General features: G+C 46.7%; 1 protein-coding gene across 3 annotated transcripts in view; it reads left to right on the forward strand.

The window, feature by feature from the left end:
• LOC144106636 (salivary peroxidase/catechol oxidase-like) overlaps positions 1-13,944 on the forward strand; it is a 47,891-nt gene extending 33,947 nt beyond the window's left edge. For all 3 annotated transcript variants that reach the window (XM_077639476.1, XM_077639477.1, XM_077639478.1), the window contains exons 8-15: positions 1,776-1,889; positions 2,381-2,516; positions 4,952-5,161; positions 7,007-7,135; positions 8,146-8,364; positions 10,459-10,628; positions 13,030-13,132; positions 13,823-13,944. In XM_077639476.1, the coding sequence (XP_077495602.1) occupies positions 1,776-1,889; positions 2,381-2,516; positions 4,952-5,161; positions 7,007-7,135; positions 8,146-8,364; positions 10,459-10,628; positions 13,030-13,132; positions 13,823-13,880 (1,139 nt within the window). In that variant the 3' untranslated portion in view covers positions 13,881-13,944. The remainder of the gene's footprint in view (positions 1-1,775; positions 1,890-2,380; positions 2,517-4,951; positions 5,162-7,006; positions 7,136-8,145; positions 8,365-10,458; positions 10,629-13,029; positions 13,133-13,822) is intronic.
• Positions 13,945-21,158: the final 7,214 nt, after the last annotated feature.

Below are 21,158 nucleotides of genomic sequence, written 5' to 3' on the forward strand. Positions count from 1 at the left end.
GTGTTGCAGCTTAACAAGAGGAGATATTGGCTGCGGCTAAAGCCCCTTGATAAATTATCAAGGGGCTTTAGCTGCGGCGATAGCATAGCGCCTTCGTACAGTGGCCAGCGAAGCTGATCTGTTCGCGTCGCCGCGGGTGCCGCGAGTTTGAAACCTCGAGTCGCGGCAATATTTATTCTACTTCTACAGGTTGGCCAAGGTCAGCATCATTCAAAGTTTCGTTAATTTTTTACATTTCCCTCATCACGTGACTAACTTCAGAGGCATCACCACACACCGGCATTTTTGCTGTTATAACATAGATAGATAAAGAGAGGGGAGAAAGGCAGGGACGTTAACCAGACAGGCTTCCGGTTGGCTACCCTGCACTGAGATCCCGGACTGCGCTTCTTGTGAAAGCTGCGCCTGCGAAGAGACAATCCGTCATCTCATGTGCGAGTGGCGTGCCCTGTCTTTGTGAACGAAAGGCTTAAGCTGCGCTCTGCTCTCGACCGCCTTGATCCTCGCCCTTTCACAGAGGACAAGATCCTCGGTCCGTGGCCACAACAGTCGACTGCCACCAAGGCTTACAAGGCACTGTTTTGTTTTTGTACGAACGACAGCCTTGATTGACAGATTGTGACTGTGTTTCCCGTTCCATCTCTCTTTGAGGTTACGAGGCCAATAGTGTTTTCGCACCAAAACTATATACACCGCTAACACATACTCTGTCTGAGCACTAGTCAGAGCTAAGTGGGAGTGTTAATGTTATGATGACGACGTCGATGAAGATACTACTTCCCATAATTTCTAAACGGCTCTCCCTACCTTCCGTATCTTAAGCTGCAGGCGCTTTAACGGTGACTTAACATAAAAAAAATGCAGTCTTGCAGTCTGAAAGCGCTGTTCCGGGTCTTTTAAAAAGCAGATGCAGCTACAGCTTGCAAAGCTTTCGTGAAGATGGCGCTAGCTATAATAATAATAATATTATTATTAATAATTGGTTTTTGGGGAAAGTAAATGGCGCAGTATCTGTCTCATGTATAGTTGGACACCTGAACCGCGCCGTAAGGGAAGGAATAAAGGAGGGAGTGAAAGTAGAGAGGAAGAAGAGGTGCCGTAGTGGAGGGCTCCGGAATAATTTCGACCACCTGGGGATCTTCGCTAGCTAGTGGTGATTTCGGTTTTACTCGCGCCTTCCGCTCAACGGCTCCGCACTGGCTCTGTTAAGGAGGAGGTGTGTAGAACTACTACTTAGATTCGCTATCTTTATTCCCGTACAACATATAAATGTTTAAGTCCTCTAGTTACGAATGCAATTTATACGCCAGTTCTGAGGTGCCGATCGGAGAATTCGACAATAAATTTTAAGAAGTGCAGCTTTTTTGCGACTTGGTGCATGGTTAACGGTAAAAGACAAGCAGAACAGGCAGCAATGCGCACCCTGATCTGTTTAACAAATTTTCAGCTAGTAAATACGGTTGCGTTCCAGCGTCCTCCGCGACACTCCAGTTCACACGAACGCGTCCTGTCCCGCCGGTTGTTTACCTTGAATAGACAAAAAATATTTCCTCTTTGAAAAGCTTGATATGGCGTTTTTTCAACAGCATTAACAATATTTGTTTGAGGTATTAGTTTCAACGTTTAAGTATCATTCCATGCATCGAATTTCGCGAATCGAAGACTGTCTGTGAGCTCTTCTTTCCTCAAGGGCAAACGCAATAAAAAAAAAGAGGGCTTAAATTTGTTTTTATAGCCTATGGAAGTGCTTCTGAGAATGACGTGCATATTTGCAGGTCGCCTGAAGAACCAGTACTACATTTTCGCTGGAGAGCTACTTCCTCGTAGTTTTCACGTCAACGAAGACCGCTGCAGCAACCCCTCCAACAGACAGTACTGCTTCAGGGCAGGTGGGTTGTGTTTTGCCGTTTTAAGACGCTCGTTGTGGTTCCCTTTGCACGTAATGTTTGACAAGCTTCCAACCTCACTCAAGACTCACGTTTCAATTTACTCTTGTATATGCTACGTAATGCCGACTACATATCTCAGTCACAAATTCAGAAAATTAACGTCAATGACCCTCACTGTCCACTGGAGGGGAAAAAAATAGCTGTGGTTTAAACTTTGGTTAACCCTCATGCGAAGCGACTTCCTTTGCATGGCTACGTTCACAAACGCCACACAAGCTGCCGATCGGATTGTCTTTAAAGCGTCGATGAAATGCCCGCTTCCAGATGGGGCAGTTGGGACCTGCCACGGTGGGCAGATTCTGATGACGTCAGTAGGTCACATGACCTGCCACGTGACACCTGTCCCATGACTGCACTGACGCTGCCCTTTTGAAAACCTAGCGTAGTGGAGCTTTCGCTTCAAAAGGTGAAAACGCGTCTGTTCCGTGCAGGTGATGAACGTGCGAACGAGCATCCAGGATTGACGGCCGTGCACACTACGTTTCTCCGCCACCACAACCGCATCGCCGGTCAGCTATTTCTGTCCAACATATTCCTCAGCGACGAGCAGCTCTTCCAGAGGACCAAGTGAGACACCATTGGCACTATGCCTAGAAGACATGAGGGTGATGTACACAGGGGACCAAAGAGGACCACTTGTGGAGTACTCATCACCATAAGATAACTAACAAAACCCGAATTGACCAATGGCGAAAAAAATGCTTCGTTGCTTCGTTCCACTCACGTACTATTTTCTGCCGGAAAACCAAGACTAACATGTCTGGCGTAAGCATGACATTATATTTGGCGCCCAATAATAATTGTACATTCGGAAAGCGGCGCCAGTAGAAAGGACAAAAATTAATTCGGAAGGCACCTCTTCAAAATGCAAGTACGGCGCAATCCGAAACATCAAGCAGAGCAACGATGGAAAGTGGACACAAGCTGGGTGATTTTCAGCTTTGCTGCTAGCACCACACCAATGTTTTCATTTTAATTTCTCAATCGTGATGTGTAATGTTCTTTTCCTTAACATGTGTAACGGCAGGGTACGGCGAGATATCGCAAAATTAAAATTCTATAAATAATCTGCAATCAGAAAACAGGCATACGAAAAGATAATTATTTGCTTGTTCTGCCGAAAAGATCGTCTTTTGAAGCATTCCAAAGCTGTGCTCTATTATCTTGCAAGCAGCCAATAGTTTCTAAAATAGTTGTTTTCACATACCATCGAGCAATGGGACTGTCCTGGATGCGCTGATGTCTTTATATTTAACGCTCAGTTAAAGCGCTCCTCTGGTAACCTTTGCTGCCTGGGCAGCGGCAGTGCCTTAGTCATTTGGAAATATACTAATTAATTAATTAATTCCTAACTAACATTCTAGTTAAGATTACAAAGGAATAATAAAAATCGGTCAGTTTTTGAAGAATGGAGTAGAAACACCATAGTAGCAGTTCCTTACAGGTAGCAGTAACATTACTTGTATTCAGGCTTGTTAAATTGAAAAGCTGAAATGAATCCGCAATAGAATTGCTGTATGGAAGCTCATATTTTTTCTGCGCAACGGCACACAGCCAAAGAAAGGAAGAAGGAAGAGGAGAAGGACGAACACAGCGCTGTGTTCCATCCTTCTTCTCTTACTTCTTTTCTCTGGTTGTGTGCCGTTGCGTAGAAAAGATATGGGCTTCAATCAAGAATACCAACTAGTCCAAGAACTAACTCTTCTGAGGAATTGCTGTAAATGTGCAGAAAGCTCAGTAGAGAAAGCCCAGCACAGAAAGCGTAAGACGCAAAAAAGTATCAATTGTAAAATTTCGTAATTCCGGCATCACAGCAAAACCGCTTTCTGTACTCTGAGGAAACGGCGGGAACTTAATATGCAATGTCCCCCGCAGTAGCACCTGGGCTGGACTTAATAGGTCTGCTGAAGCCCCCGCACGGACCGTTTGAGTCTAACGCAAGCTTCGGACAGCACCTATTTGAGTCACATGCAAGGGCCGAGATTGTCTTGCGTTCATTTGGAGCTTCACTTGCTCTTTGTACAGCGTAGAACAAGCCCACAGAAAAAAAAATATACATTCGCCTGTTCGGAGCATTTCGACCATTCAACATTTAGGTGCAGTTTTCTGATTGCACACAGAAAAAATACACATTCGCATGATCGCAGCAGTTCGACCATTCAACATTTACATGTAGTACAAAAAAAATATACATTCGCATGCCCACAGCAGTTAGACCATTAAATATTTAGGTGCAGTTGTCTAATTACAACTTTTTGGGTGTTTTCAGCGGTTTACGAGTTCACTGACCTTGCCTTACCAATTTTAGTAGTATGAATTACACTCACTCACTGAACTTTAGGAGACAGCCAGCACACCTGTTTCACTGTTATGTCCTCGCCATGCAGTAGACTTTGGTAACCGTGTAATCGTGTTACGTTCATGTAAGCCGCCGTGTGCTTATTGCCGGCAGCGAGGGTACAGTAAAGTTTCTTCGTTTATGCTGACTGCCTGTCTTGGCATGCTACTCGGCTTCACTTTTTCTAATGACTTGTTTCGTTATCACGCATCGACTCCGTGGCCAATGCAGTGCATCACTATCACTCGTTTGGCAAGGAACGCTGGTTAGCCATTAGATAATAATAATTGGTTTTTGGGGAAAGAAAATGGCGCAGTATCTGTCTCATATATCTTTGGACACCTGAACCGCGCCGTAAGGGAAGGGATAAAGGAGGGAGTGAAAGAAGAAAGGAAGAAAGGGGTGCCGTAGTGGAGGGCTCCGGAATAATTTCTACCACTTGGGGATCTTTAACGTGCACTGACATCGCACAGCACACGGCCGCCTTAGCGTTTTGCCCCCATAAAAACGCAGCCGCCGCGGTCGGGTTCGAACCCGGGAACTCCGGATCAGTAGCCGCGCGCCCTAACCACTGAGCCACAGCGGCGGGTATTAGCCATTAGTTTCTGCAACTTTTATGAATAATGGCCCATACAGTTTATTCTATCCTATGTTCGACATCCAGGCGCATCGTGGAATGCCAGTTCCAGCACATCGTCTTCTCTGAGTGGTTGCCTATTATTCTGGGACCGGCCGCCATGAGCCGTTTCGGCCTGACGCCCCTGAGCAGCGGCTTCACCACGTACAACGCGAGCATAGACGCGACCATGCTGAACGAGTTCGCCGCCGCCGCCTTTCGTCTTGGACACACTCTCATCGACGGAACTTTCCACGCGTAAGACGTGTCTTGTGTCTCAATTTATCCCTGTCAGTATTAGGGTGCTTCAAACAACTATTAAAGTATAATTCTTGTATGAAGCTGCTGAAGGCCTGTTTTTTAGTTTTTGATTTAAACGAAGACATACGAATAGGAATGTGTACTTGAGCTTTGAGAGTGCTTTCTATACACTGAAGCAGCCAGTTAAAATATTAGTTTAGAATCAGTGGATCTTACAGCTACGTGTCGCGAGAGTAAGAAGTTTTTCACCTCCCACGTTTTCGACACCACATGCTCTGAAGGCATCAGGGTACAAATAAACAGATCGAACTCGTGCTGTCAGGCATCTACGCACTACAAGATACTTAATGCACACGTTCGCAGGCTGTTCTGTCCTGCATCGCCTGTCTTTGTATTCTTCCGGTCAGTCTTACAGCGGCAGTAGCATTCAAATACGTTTTACGGAGTCAACAATGTCGGCGTTGGCATCACAGATCGGCATCAACTCCCACGCTAACCTTACGCAAAAACCGAGTGCTGCTTATTGGCAGCAGGCACGGGAGCAGGCATTTATTGACAATTTAGAAAAAAAACCTAATCGGCTGAGTCAGTGATTAACACGGATTTAAGCTCGATATCCGCCCTTGGTAATCAGGCTTTATTTAAGTCTCCGTTCACTATGTTTGCTTAGTTATTGTAAGCAGTCTGAAACGCCTGAAAGAATTGCGGATTTCGGGCATCTTGCAGCTACACACGCAACTCGCAAGCGAAACACATTATTGCAGCCTAAAAGGCACTAGCGCTATTGTATTCGATAAGTACTCACTGTAGTGCGGCAGAAGCATATTTTGAGGTCTGCCGTTGTGGCGACCCTTTCTCCTCAGCGGCCTGGAAAAACAAAAAGATAAAAAAGGGTCCCAGCATTGGAGTGAAGTGTGCGATAACGATGAGGAGTCTATTTTTCTTGTAAGGTCGTTTCGTGTTTAAATGTGACTCCTCACTGACTACGCAAGGATGTACTCTAGCGGCTGAGGTATCCCCGCGTATTTTCAAGAAATACGTGACGAACTCAGTGCGCTCCAGTCTGTAAGCATTTTCAGCGGACACACTTCACACATTCATACCGCAAGTGCAATATTGGGGAATATATTAAGTAGTGTCATCTAGGCTCACCTCGGAGCATGAAGCGTACATCTCTTCAACGTGAGCGTTCTGCCATCATTGGTGGTCATTGGTGGCAATTCGTCATTGGCTCATCCCCGTAATCAGACGGGTTCCGGTGTGATGTCCGTTTTTCCGAAAGCTTTCAATTTTAGTAGGCTTTAGAATTTTGCGAAGTATTCTCATGGCTCAATTTTCTTTGCTCAATTCCTGGAAAGCTTGTGATTGCTCGAACTATCTCTAAATGTGCCTTCACAAACTTGAACTGTGCGGAAGCCTGTTTTAGCGGTCCAGTTTCACTGTGACTTCTGGAATAAAGTGAACCATTCCCTTTTACAGTAGACACTTTTCTTCAAAGCCGAGATGCGCGTGTAATTTCAATTTTGCAAATTACATGCGGTGCCAATATGATGTACATCCTGGTTCAGGTCTGCCGGACTGTACCTTGAATAATGGGCTTTGTGGAACTGGAGGCATATTTCACTTCATATGCTGCTGTTATTTCGCAACCCCATTTTTATAACATAAAACAGGTACGTTTATAACGCATAGTCCTTAATCTGGATCGAAGAACCCGATATAGAACTACGAAATAATTCTTGTCATTGATATCATAAAATTGCATGATTTTTATGCCAGTAAGTGCAAAGAATTTGATATCGTTAGTAACAGACACCGCGCGTATTTGCCTTGCCATTTCAGCGATAGACTTTTGTCAAGCACTACCTTCGAGCTGCAGAACAACTACTTCTTTCCGTTCGAGTTCTACAACGGCTTCCTAGAGCCCGTTCTCCGGGGTCTCATGCAACAGCGTGCCCAGACATTCGACAGGTAAAGTATAAGCTAGTCAACCAAACAATATCACTATATTCAGCTAACGGAGCATCGGCAAAGATCAAAGCTAAGGCATCCATCTGATGCAATTGTCCCTTGTGTGTTCATTCCTCTAACGCCAGAGCAAGAACAGCTGTCATGTAAGCGTACTTTATTTGGCATTACTAAGCGCATCTGAATACTTGCTATTTTAGAGTTGAGCTGTGCTCTGACTTATAACGTTAACGCCGACGTGATGATGAAAATAACTCATCACAAGAATGTGATAATGCGCGGAGTTCGCGGCGTTCACCTCATAGTAGTAATAGAAGTATAATAATACTAATTCCAGTAACTATTGCAATCAGCACATCTGCCTTCAGTGCAAGGCAAATTACGCTCCCACCGATCTCCACTTAACCTTTTTCTGTGCCGGCTGCAGATCCTTATCCACTTAAACTCCCTGATCTAGTCTGCCCAGCCAATTTCTGCCATCCCGTGCAACGTTTATGTTCTCTTTTCGCCCATTAGATTACCCTAAGGGATCACAGATTGCCTGTTCGCCGCATTACATGGCTCGCTAGTTTCCATTATTTGTTCTTGATTTCAACTGGGATAGCATAAACTCGGGATTTTTGCATGACCGCCTCCACTGTTTTCGTGTCTTTTAATGTTACCGCTACAGTTTTCTTTCGTATGGCTCGCGGCGCCCTAATCTATTTAATTTCGAGCCAATTATCTAACTTCAAAATTTCTGCCATTAAAAGAGCACTGCTTGTGGCGTGTGCGTAGCAGTGAATGATTTCGCTCTGCGCCCCACCAAGCTTCCACAGTAACTGCTGCACGACAAGTTGGGCTCGTAAGTTTCCGTATTTCGTAATTTTGTCTATTATGGCCGTATGACATGCCACACTCTGAAGCCGTCCTTGATCAAAGAGTACACATCGGTTTACACCCCAACCCAGTGTAATTAGTATTGTTATTAAATAAATCACGGCACTCTTATACTGATGTCACGACTTCGACAGAGATGTGACTGATGGCGTAACCAATCACCTGTACCGGCTCCGAAACGAGAGCTTCGGCTTGGACCTCATCGCGTTGAACCTGCAGCGGGCGCGTGAACACGGCGTCCGACCCTACGTGGACTACTTCTACTTCTGCACGGGCGTCAACCTGACGTCGTTCGACGCGCTGAAGCAGTACGTCGACAACGACGTGGTCGAACTGTACAAGGTCCTGTACAAGTAAGCACAAATTATTGCCGGCAATAACTGTATCACTAATAAGTAGTCTCTAATTACTCCTGCGCTGTGTGTTAAATGCCGACAAACATTAAGGAGGAGGCAGCGATAAGGAATGTATACCTATTCGCTGTGTACAGCCCAGACCGCATTTAGCGGGAACACTTTGGAGCGTGGTTTTGCGCCTCACGCCGATCCATCTGGTGGCGCTTAACCCAAGTCAGCATGGCCATACACTGCGATAAGGCCCAGGCTCTTTTTAAATGCGCCATCTGAGCGATTTCTCCGCAGCCACCTTCAACAATTCTGGGGAAAAGCATTTTCCAAAGTGAAAAAGTTTATGAACGCAATATTTTTATATATTGTAAGATTTCACTTTAACATCAATATATACACAGATTCCCGTCAGTTGGCTACCTTTTTTTTTTGCTGTTAACGTTTTTGCTGTCCTGTAAAATTAGACTTCTCTCCATCTCAACAGCGTCACCCCGACCACAAATGAGCGTTTGTCACCTGACCGAAGCCAATAGACGTTAGCCATATCGTAGGCTCCTGGTGCCACGTGACGCAGCAAATGCATATCGGCTGGACAGACATATTGTCTTTGGTCACAAGGTAGCCAAAGATTGCTATAATGCCACCGAGGGGGCGTTGGTTAGCTACAAGAAACCCACTGCTGTGGACAGGTATATGTTCACTTGGCTTTATGACGGAGCAGATTGTCCAGTTATTCGTGCCAGCGATGACGCGAAAACAAAACGACTTCATTGCGAAGCAGACTCTCTCAAAAAAAACAAACGATGTTTACTGTCGGAGAGCAGTTATGCTTAAAAGCAATGAATGGAAGAGGCGGGGCCTCCACCACCGATATGGAAAAGAATTGAGGGTTGATTTCTGTACTTCGGCCAAATGCGGAACAGGTGCGCTGACACTTCGGTTTTCACTTAATTTACGTAGTCTGGATCCACTCTTCACGGCATAGATATTGTTTGAATAGAGATAATAGGTTAAAATAGGTTAATGCCCATATATGCGGTATTGGTCATTCTCTATGCGTTCATAGATCTCTGATAGTTCTCGTACCACTCCCGGCGTAGTGTGGCACTGGTTAAGCGATTCCACACTGTCCTGCGATGGCAGGTGCTGGCAGAATAATGAACGTGCCAAGTAGTCTTCTTTTTTTTTTTTGCTCGATAGCACTACTAGGCTCATTTTCCGGATTGTGGCATACGTACGTAGGTACGTACAGTCGCGATCAGAAGGACCTGCAACGCTCTGGCTACCGCCTTATCCTGGTTTGCGTTTGATAGAAAATTAATACTCTGCTCTGCAGAGTACCAGGCACGCGGGCACGCTGCTCGGCAGCTTTCTACATAACTTTGCAGCAGAATCCGACTCGCATTGATTCGTGACATCAGCTCGTGCCACCTGACGCGTGTTGCGAGTCATACTGGGCACGATAGTACGTAGTACGTAGTTTTTGTCAATAGTATGCAGCCCAAGGGCTCTGCTTCTAAGCCCTCCAGCGCGGCTCCTCTTGCATACTCAGGGACTCTGATCTTCAGAAAGGCAGGAGGAACTTAAGTCCTCAACCCTCTCAAGCTTAGGACTATACAATCTGCTTAAGAGCCACGCTACATGGCTTGGAAGCAAACTCCTCGGTCTGTATATTTTTGACATAGACTGTACGACCCTGAAGCCTGCTTTGTGGAAGGCGGCCCATGTGCCCACCGGGTTCTTGGCAAGCTGGTAGATGTATACACCTGGCAGGCGTTCTCCTGGGTGAACGCCCTCAAGGTAAATGCCTTCAGGTTAAAGGCCTTCAGTCCAAACGCCTTTGTGGAAAAGGCATTTAGGTCAAATGCATTTAGGGTAAAGGCCTTTCTGGTAAAGGCCTTTTGGATGAAGGCCTTCACGCTAAATGCTTTCCTGGTGAAGGCCTTTAGGTAGAAGTCCTTTATGATCAAGGGCTTTAGGCCAATTGCCTTTAGCACGTAGGGACCTTAAGTGCCCGCCGTAACTAGTGCTACACCGCACGATATTCCGCGCTTAGCCATGCTAAACCGTCTGCTGTTTTTTTCTCGGTCTTTCCAACAGCAACGTCCGCGACATCGACCTGTTCACCGCCAGCATTTCTGAGTTCTCCGTGGCCGGCGGTATTGTGGGCCCCACGTTTGCCTGCATCCTGGGACATATGTTCCAGCGACTAAAATACGGCGATCGTTTCTTCTACGAACACCAGGGCCAGGCTGGATCACTCACGGCAGGTTTGTATGGCGCTCGTCAGAGCTGATAAATGAACAAAACGTCCCGCTATTAAAAAAAGCACGTGGGAATTCACCTCGACATCTAGAAACTAAGGAATCAATGCCCCAAAAAATATTCCGCACCGAGTTTCTCGCACTTCCTCTACACGCACGCACACAATGCAGAACTTGTCAGCGGAAAGGCATAGCAGGTAAATAAGATAGATAGATAAAGAGAAGGGGGGGGAGGCAGAGAGGTTAACCAGAAAGGTTTCAGGTTGGCTACTCAGCACTGGGGAAGGGAATGAGGGGACTAAAAAGGGAAGAGAGAGGGAAAGGGAAACACAGTCACAATCTGTCAATCAAGGCAGTCGTCCGTAAAAAACAAAGCAGTGCCTTTGCAGGTAAATAAGAGCAGAAAGAACACAAGTAGCTTCGTGAGGCTAAAGGCCATATGCGTACGTGTAGGGTACAAAGGAGAATGATAAAATGAGATAGATTCAAAAAGGAGAGGAAACACAACGCGGTGCTAAAGTTCACTAGCTGGCGCGCGGTGACTGCAGAGGTAGAGACACTGTTGTTATCATTTACTGCTTTGTAATATTTAACTGCACAGTATTTATTTACCCTGTATTAAATGTTCCTAGCGAATGCAGGCAGCAGCAGCAATACCTAGGAAAGAAAGATAAAGACGTGAGAAATGCAATGGACACCGTAAAGAACCGTCCTTTTCAAAAGCCAGGCTGCATAGTTTGTTTCTTATTCGTACAGTGGAGCCTTTATGGCTTCGCTAAAGATCAAAAGTGCTTGAAAAATAAGGGCAACAGTTCAACTTAGAGTTTTAGAGCTTCAAGGGTGGCTTAAGCATGGAACCTGTCTACTTTTGTCAAAGAATGCACCTGCGTGTACAAAGAATGCGCGATATTATCGCCGCCCTTGCTTTTAAGAACACAAGGTAGAAGGCCCACAGCAGAATTTAGTCATAAAAGAAGGAATAACATAAGACTTTACTGCGAGACTGGTAAGGCTGGTGACATAACTGCGGGGTAGTTCGATCCAATCATCTACAAAAGCCCTCTCTTGTGCTTTTGCTAGCATAGTCGCTAACGTACGCCCTATTAACACTTCAAAGAGTGTCTTTAATTGGTTGTGCTGCGTATCAGTTTCTAATTAACCAAGACCACGAGATGAAGCGTTCGTGTGAAGGAGGCAATTTTGCTGTACTTAAAGGAAACCTCAACAGCAGCTTATACTTCCTGCAATTTCATTTCTCAAGACGTTAGCTCAGGTTGCTATTTGTGTTACCCCAGCAACGCGCTCGGTGTGGCTTAAGTACATTGCTCTTTGCGGAGAAATGGCACAGAGACAGGAAGCAGGAAGTTGAAATGCTTGATGTTTAACAGGCTTTTTACTCTAGACATCATGGAGTATGGTGGTGTCGCGATGTACTGCGGCATTATTGTGCTTGCCGCAGTAGTTCATAGAATAAGGCGCTCCTCTGCACGGGTTGACTGTTTTCATCTTGACAGAACTTGGAATAGAAATAAATGCATAAAACGTTCTTTTGTGAAAGTTCGGTGTGCGCTGAGAACTCTAGATGGTCTCAGCAAGCCCTACATCACAGCGCCGTCATAGTGAGCAGCTTGTTTCTTGTGCTTATTAAGGAACTTTAACAGTGCTTTTTGTAACCTCGCACCAGCAATGACACTTTTCGAGACAAACATTCAGCCCTTGGCTAACCAACAGTTACACTGCCATATGACCGCCACGAGAAATGTTCTACCAATTACAGCACGTATGTGCAGGCTTTTTCACCCGTGTTCTATCCAACTTTCTCGCAGAGTTCCGACTAATATGCAAATTTTGTTTGCATGGTAATATTGAATACATTGGCCCGCACCAACCGGCGGCCGGGCGATTCGCTTTCATTTTAATGGGACAAAGGTACTTATTCAGAGAGCGCCATAACTATGTTGCATTGATATGCACCAGGCTGGGTTGAAGGTTCACTTTCCCAAAGGACGAATTTTTCATCAACTGCGATGTTGCTGTGAAAGCTGTATTGCTTTCCTGTAGTGCTTTATTGTTGCGCATGGGTGGATGCTAATGAGGAATTACTTCCTTATTCCATATTTATTATCCTTGCACCCTAGAGAATCCCAACTAGCCCAGACAAAGCCTCGATATGTGCCACCAGCGGCGGTGGTGATCAAAGCCCTGGCCCCTCCGCATACGAGACAGATGCTCATACCACTTCGCCACCGCTCAGGTTTAGCTGCCTTAACATTAACGCCATCGTGCTGTTAGCGCTTAACCATACACTGAATGATTAAACTGTAAGTAACACTTGATTGCCACCACAGGGAAAAATTTGTTCTTGCAAATGTGCACTGTAACTGTTCTTTTTTTTTAACACTCACAGCACAGCTTGCTCAAATCCGACGCATTACATTGGCCAAGATCATCTGCGAGAACACGGGTGTTGATCTGGTTTCTCCAAACGTGTTTCGACCAAATGGACCAGGGTATGCATCCACTGCTTTCTTTCATGTTCAACATTCTCCGACGAAAATTTTGAATATTGAAAAATTGTAAGATATTTTTGTGCAAACATTCAAGGTAATGCTCCTCTGTTCTGATGTGTAACAAAATATTTCCTTTAACGTGTTTCCATCGATCACATCGAACAGTTAAGACTGCCACAAAAAAACCAATGAGGAATGGTATTGACGATAGCAAAAACGCTCATAGCAAAAAAAAAACAACTTCAAGACTGCCGTCGGGTGGTCGGCGGATATATATATATATATATATATATATATATATATATATATATATATATATATATATATATATATATATATATATATATATATATTGATGTTATACTGAAACCTCAGTGACCATTGGCAGAGGACCAAATGGAAACGAAATGCACAGCGGAAAATGGGCAGGTTAGAGAATACGGCCCAGGTAAATAAAATTAAACACACATAGCTATGCATACGCTTTGCTTGTTGCACTTCAAGTAGATCATTACATACACAACAGGCTGTGGCACTAGGAGGCCACTGTCACCATCGATGAAACACTGAAAAAACAAAAAACGTTTCTTGAGCGGACGCAAGAAAGGGTTGAGTTCAATAACCGTTCTTGCGTTCTTGGCCGGGACCCAGAGTTCTTATACACTGCTCATTGTTTTGTTTTTCTTGCAGAAATCAGCAAACATTCTGTTTTTTGTTGCCCGACACGAACTCGGGGCCCTGGGCGTGAAGAGGACACCTGGTTCAAGGTTTATGGACCTGATTACAGAAATAAATTGTATCCCACCACGTCTGAGAGATGCGTCAAGCTCTTACTCTGCTGCCTTCTTGCTCTGTTGTCTGGTAGAACCGCGGGTAAGGTAGTGCAGCAGTGCCTCAACTGCAAGGTTACACTGTGCGTTATTTAACGCAGGCTTCATGCCTATTCTTTTAGTGGACTACCACCAATTTTTTCCGGACTGCGTATTTAACAGCTTTGATCTGGAATCTTGCGTAGTAAACTGCAGCTAGAAGTTTTCTCAGTGGACTGTCACCCAGGTGAACCGGGAAGTGAATATCGTCGATTTGGAACCCCAGCTGAGCATGTCATATGGTCTAGGTTGCATGGCAAGCGTCAGTCTTGCAGTGAAAGCTTCGCATGAGGGAAGTACACTTCCGAAACATACGAACACACATCCTCATATCCGTTCAAGTTGCATGCCATAGACCCGGCTCCTTTGATCAGGATGACCGCTTCTGCAGCGAGCTCTCCAACCTATATCATATGGTCTGGGCATGTCAGGCCAGTCACAAATTAGCGCGAATTTGTGAGTCAGTGACCGAGTGGGAGGCGGCTCTTACCAGCTCACAAATCGAATACCAAGTCTGGCTCCCCCCAAACCATAAAGCGCAAAGGGGGAGGAAGATTGCAAGGGTGCCAAGGCGCGCGGCCCAGAACTGGCGAGGAGAAATAGGAGATACGAAAGGAAGGAGACAAAAAATTAGCAGAGGTTTTAGCCCTTGTTAAACCTAGTCATGCGAGCGAAAGCTCTGTTCAGCATGGTTACGCATGGTTTGGTTTAGTAAATTTTTATTCCAAATTCATTTGCGTGTCTTGGTCTTTGCTGGTAATGCCTAAGTGCTTCTTCTGGGCGAGCTATATCGACAGGGTGATCAGCCACAGCCTGGCGCTTGCGGCAAAGATTTGACGCGCTCGGACCGGCGCGCACTTTATCCATGGCGAGACTGAACGACCACCGATCAGCAGATGTAAAACCCTCGCCTAGTCACGTGGTACCGCAGCGGCGAGCCTCCAAGCGAGCGCAGCTGCGGCGCCTCTCCACAGCGGGTCACGTGCTATGACGTCACTAGCCACACCCCTGCTCCGGCGGCTCAAGGTCAAACGCGCTCCAAACATGACCTTGGGAGTCGTAGAGCGAAGAATAGAGCTTTCGCTCTAATAAGAGGACAATGCTCCCACCGCGCTTGGAAAGTGCGTCGGGCGTGGAGGGAAACAGAGAAAAGCATAGCTGTGATGTAATATTGTGTAAAACGGAAGCAACGCGTGAATGAGCCTGCACTTGTGCCGTGCTCTAAGCACATTGTATCATGGTCTGCTCGGTTGCGCAGTGAGCTGTTAGACCATCCGCAGTGCGATAGAAGCGATTTCATCGTGGAGGGGGGGACGGGTCGACGGACGCGTGGTGCCAACTACGTGTTGGCTGCCGTTCCCTCAAGGAGCAGAGCAAGACTTAGTGAAGAAATGACTTCAGAGAAAACGGACAGCTGCGTCCGGCAAAGAAAGTAAACAGAAGAAGAAAGCAGCCACAGAAACGCCTTGACGTGCAACAAAATCTGACAAAGAGAAAGCAAAGTCTCTGTGTGAATTGCGTAGTGAAATCTAAAAGCCGTAACTTCAGCAGTTGAGTGTCGCCAATCATGAAAACGATTCATGCTCTCGAATTTCATCAAATCGACCATCGATCGCCACGTAATTTTTTTTTGTTCAATGCATTACTGAAAAAATTGGAAAATACGTCCGCAGCCTCTTTCCCCATTTAGAGCCCTTGAAAATGGCTGTGCTTTTGCGTCCTTTTTGCGAAGCCATCCCTAAGCCGAATCAGACGAAGCGGCGCCTGTCCCAGCCAGTCAGAGGAAAGGAAAAAAAGTAAATCTGTTCTTTCGAGAGGACATGTGGGCTTTCGTTGCGACATTTCCGGCACATGGTGTGGAAAACAGTAATCAATCTAGTTGCTTTTTATTGTTGATCTTCATGGCGGCTTCACCTCTCACAAAAGGGCTCGAAAGGCTCTTGAGCAAGTGCTTGCCCTGACCTTCTGAGGTAGCACCGCACGAGGGCTGCATGAAGACCGAATGGGCTGCATGTGAAGTCACACACGTACTCTCCGTTCTCGTGCCTCAACAGCATTGGCAACAGTACTTTTTTATTAAGGCAAAATCCTTGGCTCATCAGTCAAAATCCATCGTTGGTCGACAGTCCACAAGAAACGGACCGAAAATTCACGTCACCTCATGACATCATCCGTAGTGGCTACATCATCGGGGGAAAATGAAAAAAAATAGGCATAGACACTCAAGGCTGTTTACGTGTGGGACTGTGAAAGAATTACTGTCCCTGGCTTCATTGACACCCACCTATGCACACACCACCAACACACAAGCATGCTCGTGTAGCAGCACCCGGAACTCTGTACGACGGCCGATTGCGTCATAATTTTGATGCGAAAATTGTTTTTGATAAAAGAAAATGGCGCAGCGACTGTCTCTCATCTCGGTGGACACCTCAATCGCCCCTTATGAGAAGGGTAAACAGTCTGGAAGGGCAGTCAATTTAAGGTACATACGTCTCCGGTTTGAATCTCTGTCGGAAGCTAGCCTCCAACTTGAGTAGCACATTTAAGCTATATGTGACGAGAAATCGTATGATACCACCCGAAACGTTGTACAGCAAACGGCTGCGTCACAAGTTAAATCGTACAATACCACCCGAAACGTTGTACAACAAACAGCTGCGTCACAAACTAAATCGTATGATACCACCCGAAACGTTGTATAACAAACGGCTGCGTCACATATTAAATCGTATGATACCATCGGAAACGTTGTACAACTAACGGTTGCTTCACAAATTAAATCGTGTGACACAACACGAAACGTTGTACAACAAACGCTTGCGTCACATATTTTGTCTGTTTCGGTCAGGGCACCGTAGGTGTACTTTATTTAGGCGGGCGAATGCTACAGGCTGCGTTATGGTTACTTTTAAAGTTTGTGCTTTGTCTTCGCCACCAGCATGAGGTCTCATTTTCATTTTTCTCTTCACGCTGTGTGACCTATGTATTTCTTGTACATTCATTTATTTATTTGTTACGCTAAATGTGCCGCACGGCGTAAAACGGGACGCCATTAACGAACGTTATAATACGTTACAAAAAGGCTTGAAGTCCGGTTATGTATAAAAAGTAACATAATCTTCGGGAGTAAATGTTTTTCGTTAGCCACAAGTGGAAATTGGAGTCATTGTTTGAAGACAGGCCGGCCTCTTGAAGAACGCGAGCGCGCACCAGAGAAGTTAGTGGCCATGTCCTCAATAGGCGCTGTCGCGATCACAGTATTGCGGAACGTCTGAAAGCGTGGCAGAACTGCGTTCTGCGCCATCTAACGGCGCACTCCCGCTCGTTCTTTCTTCTCAGGCATGTCTGTAGCTTCCCTCCTACCCTAAGCGCGGCGCATCAAGAACGGAATGAGCGCCTGGTGCCGCTTCGATATCCGGGTCTGCGCAAACCGCTGCGATGGGTGAAGCAGATAGTTGCCGCTTTCGCGGAGGATCGACTCTGGGTAAAGGGGAGGGGACTTGCAATGACGAGTCGTTTCTTTTAGTGCGCAAATTTGCCGAGTCATAACGTAAGATGGCCCCCGCATTTTTTTTTATTCGTGTGCATGGTCTTAACAGGCATAGCGCTCTATTTCCAGCACCACACGCTTAAGTGGGAACAAAGCTCCGAATGCTAGGACAAACAACAGCTCCCGGACGTGAAGAACGGTGGAATGCCGAGGCCTACGCGAAAAATGCAGCAACAGTAAAGAAAAAAGCAAGGAAATGGGTGATTAATTTTTGCGACAAGGGAGTAAAAACACCTTCCTTGAAAGGGAATTAACACTCGGCAACAATTCTCTCAGATGTGTACGCGAGTCTAGCACCAAGTGACACTAATGCGGAGTTTACGTCGACGGCATTCATTGATTTCGCGTAATACTGCGTCAACCGGAGTGCGCTAGACACATCGAAGCCGAGTCTATACGGAAAAGAGGCGGTTCAGACACGGAAACAGAAAAGGGCCAACGGCGCAAGTGGAGCGCCATGTAAACGGCATGTAAAGTGCATGTAAACGGCGCTTTCAGCGGAACAAAAAATGCACAAGTAGACATGCAGCCTTCTAAAGCCGATGGCCAGGGGGGGAGGGGGGGGGGGGTGTTCTACTAGCCCAGTCCGACTTTGCTAATGCCCAGTGAAATTCCCATCCACTGCCATTATTACTTGAAGGCGTCCTGGCATAGAACGACACGGAGCTATCACGAAGACGGTATCAGCAGCGACACATGAGATTTTGTGCCGACATTTCTTTCCAGCCTTTGGCACAATGACCTCAGCAGTTGGTCTAAACCTGGGGTCTTGTTATTGGCCAAGGATTTCTAGTGGAAGGTATATAAGCGGGTCGCTCTGATGCGTTTCTGCGTCTACAAAAATGCCGCCGAGAGTTCCTTCCGAAGAAAGAAGATTTATTACGCGTCTTTTTCTCGAAGGAGTGCCTCAGCGGGAAATATGCCGCAGCACGGGCAGATCGAAATCCGCGCTCACTCGCGCTATTCGTGCCTTCCGGGAAGACAACGGAAGAATAACGGACGCCGAGCGCTCCGGTCGTCGAAGAGCCACACAGGAGGAAGAAGACCGGCTGATCGGTGCTGCAGCAGTCGCGGATGCCTTCATCGCTACTCGAGAACTGCAACAGGAGCTGCGGATTCAGGTTTCTTTGTGCACTATAAGGCGAACCCTGACGGAAGCCCGACTTCATAACTGGGTGGCGGCTCAGAAGCCTCATCTGTCTGACAAGCAGCGACTACAGAGGCTGAAGTCTGCACGGGCCCTGGAGCAGTGTACCGTGGACGACTGGTCTCATGTGGTCTTCACCGACGAGTCCACTTTCAGTACGAGGTGGTACCAAGAGCGGCGCGTCTGGTGGCCAGTCAGTTGCTGGTAGGCAAGGCTGCCACATATTCTCTGGTATACACTTTTAAACTCGCCCGTTATATTAATCAAAAAGGCACCAAGTATTGAGTTTTTTTTTTGGAGTGTGCTGATGCAGCGAACCACATTTGCAATGTTGGTTTCTTCCGTCAAGTTCAAAGTTGTTGCCTGACTTTTCTTGCAACACGTATTAGACCATAAGAGCTTAACAGTGGTTTACTGCTGAAATGTTTCCATGCGTACAGCTGACGTTTAACTAGCTGTGAAATGTCCTTTCTAGCTGATTCCCCGTGATAAATTTCACGTACAGCAGCTGCTCTGCCAGTACGTTCTCCACTTATAAAACAACTGAACTACGAGCGAGCTGGCTCAACAACATTCTCCCCTGCTTTTACTTTCCCCCTTCCCTCCAACCAGGTATCTACCGAGTTACACGCAAAGTGGGCTGTCAAATGGCCGGTGCACTGTCTCAGTATGGGGCGCCGTCTTGAAGGATGGACTTGGGCCCCTCGTGCGCATTGACGGGCGCTTCAACGCGGCACCATACAGGGACATCAAAGGGTTCACGTTGTTGCCTTATATCTTGAACGGCCCATTTGCAGAAGGGCTCTACGGGCTGCAGCATGACACACAGCTCGCATTGTAGAGTCCCTCTTAGACTATCGGGGAGTGAACCGGTTGCCGTGGCCGCTAAACGGCGAGGACTTAAACATCATAGAAAACATTTGGGGACTTCTGAGGAAGCGTCTCGCTTCAACGGGGTTCGGCGCCACAACTGCCAACGCGCTATGGTCCCGCCTCAGCCACGAGTGGGAGTGCATGCGCCCTGATGCTGAGTTGGTGCCAGCTCTTTACCACTCTGTGCCAGGGCGCCTACAAGAAGTAATCGCCGTGGATGGCAGTTTAACGGGGCATTAGGAATGTTGTAGTGGATCAGCCAGACATTCGCAGCTTGTTCATGAGCTTTAGAAACCAGCATGTTTGCCTTTCTTTCTTTGCTTCATCAAAATGCTGTTTGACATACGTATATCAACCCACGCTCTGCTTGCACCATTGACTCTTTTCTGGCCTCATGTCGGGCACATTCCTTTCCTGTACGAGCTCGATGTGTCACACCGGTTGACGCCAGATCAACTGCAATCTGTGAATGCCGTCGTCGTCAAGCCAACGGTGCGTGATCTTCTCAGAGCTCTGTACACGAGGAACACATATGAGAGAATTGTTACCGAGTATTATGGTTTTATCTTTCATGCGCAAAATATATCTGACTTTTCCTTTTCACCTATATGTTTGCGTAACCGCATTTGCAGGGGAGTGCTTGTTATGCAAAATTTCTTCCTGAAAAGAAGCTGGTCATCCCGGCATTCAGCCTTGAGGCCTGTTCGTTCAGCGCGCGCACACTGGAAATTAATATCCTCGCCTGCCCTACAAAAACACAAAAAAATAATTGCACGCTCCATCTCATTTATCAAGAGTCGCTGCTCCGCGATAGCGACACGCTATATGCTTTATTCATCAGCGGCTGAGCTAGATGCTGGCTAGATTCCGAAGCGGCACCTCGCGCTAGCGGCGACCTACGTACTCCGCGCGTGCTACGAGTGACAGTACAAAGATGCCTGAAAGGGGGAGAAGGAGCGAGGGTGCGCCGTTAGATGGCGCTGAACGCAGTTCTGCCACGCTTTCCGACGTCCCGCAATATTGTGATCGTGACAGTCCATCTTCTTGGACGCTGCTTGAGCGTTCGCTAATATTCGCTATCGCGAGAGACAAAAATTTGGAGGACTCTTAAGCTTCGTCTTTAAGAGTGAGACGCGGCAACTTGTTGTAGCGCTGCCAAGGAGTCCACGGAAGGCCAACGCACGTACGGCGCGACGCGTGGCCCGTTGGAAAATTTAAGGAAAGGACGTCTATCTCACATATCTCGGTGGACACCCGAGCCGGGCCATAAAGGAAGGAAAATGAAATGAAAATTGGTTTTAAGCAAAGGAAATGACGCCTGTCTCACAATGCTCGCTGGACACCCTTACCGCGCCTTAAGAGAAGGAAAATCCCTTCCCTTCCAGCGCGGTTCTGGTGACGACCGAGATGAGAGAGAGAGAGAGAGAAAAATTTATTGAAATCTCAATGAGGTTAGCGGTGGGCCGTCGTCTTCATCGTTGACGTCTAGCCTCTTCGCAAGGTCGGGCCCCTATTCCAGGGCTCCGCTGAGTCTTGCTGCTTCGCATGCGTGCTGCACAAGGGCCCTTTGGGCTGTGAGCTCGC

Source organism: Amblyomma americanum, chromosome 10 (assembly GCF_052857255.1).
Source record: "Amblyomma americanum isolate KBUSLIRL-KWMA chromosome 10, ASM5285725v1, whole genome shotgun sequence".
NCBI lineage: Eukaryota > Metazoa > Arthropoda > Arachnida > Ixodida > Ixodidae > Amblyomma > Amblyomma americanum.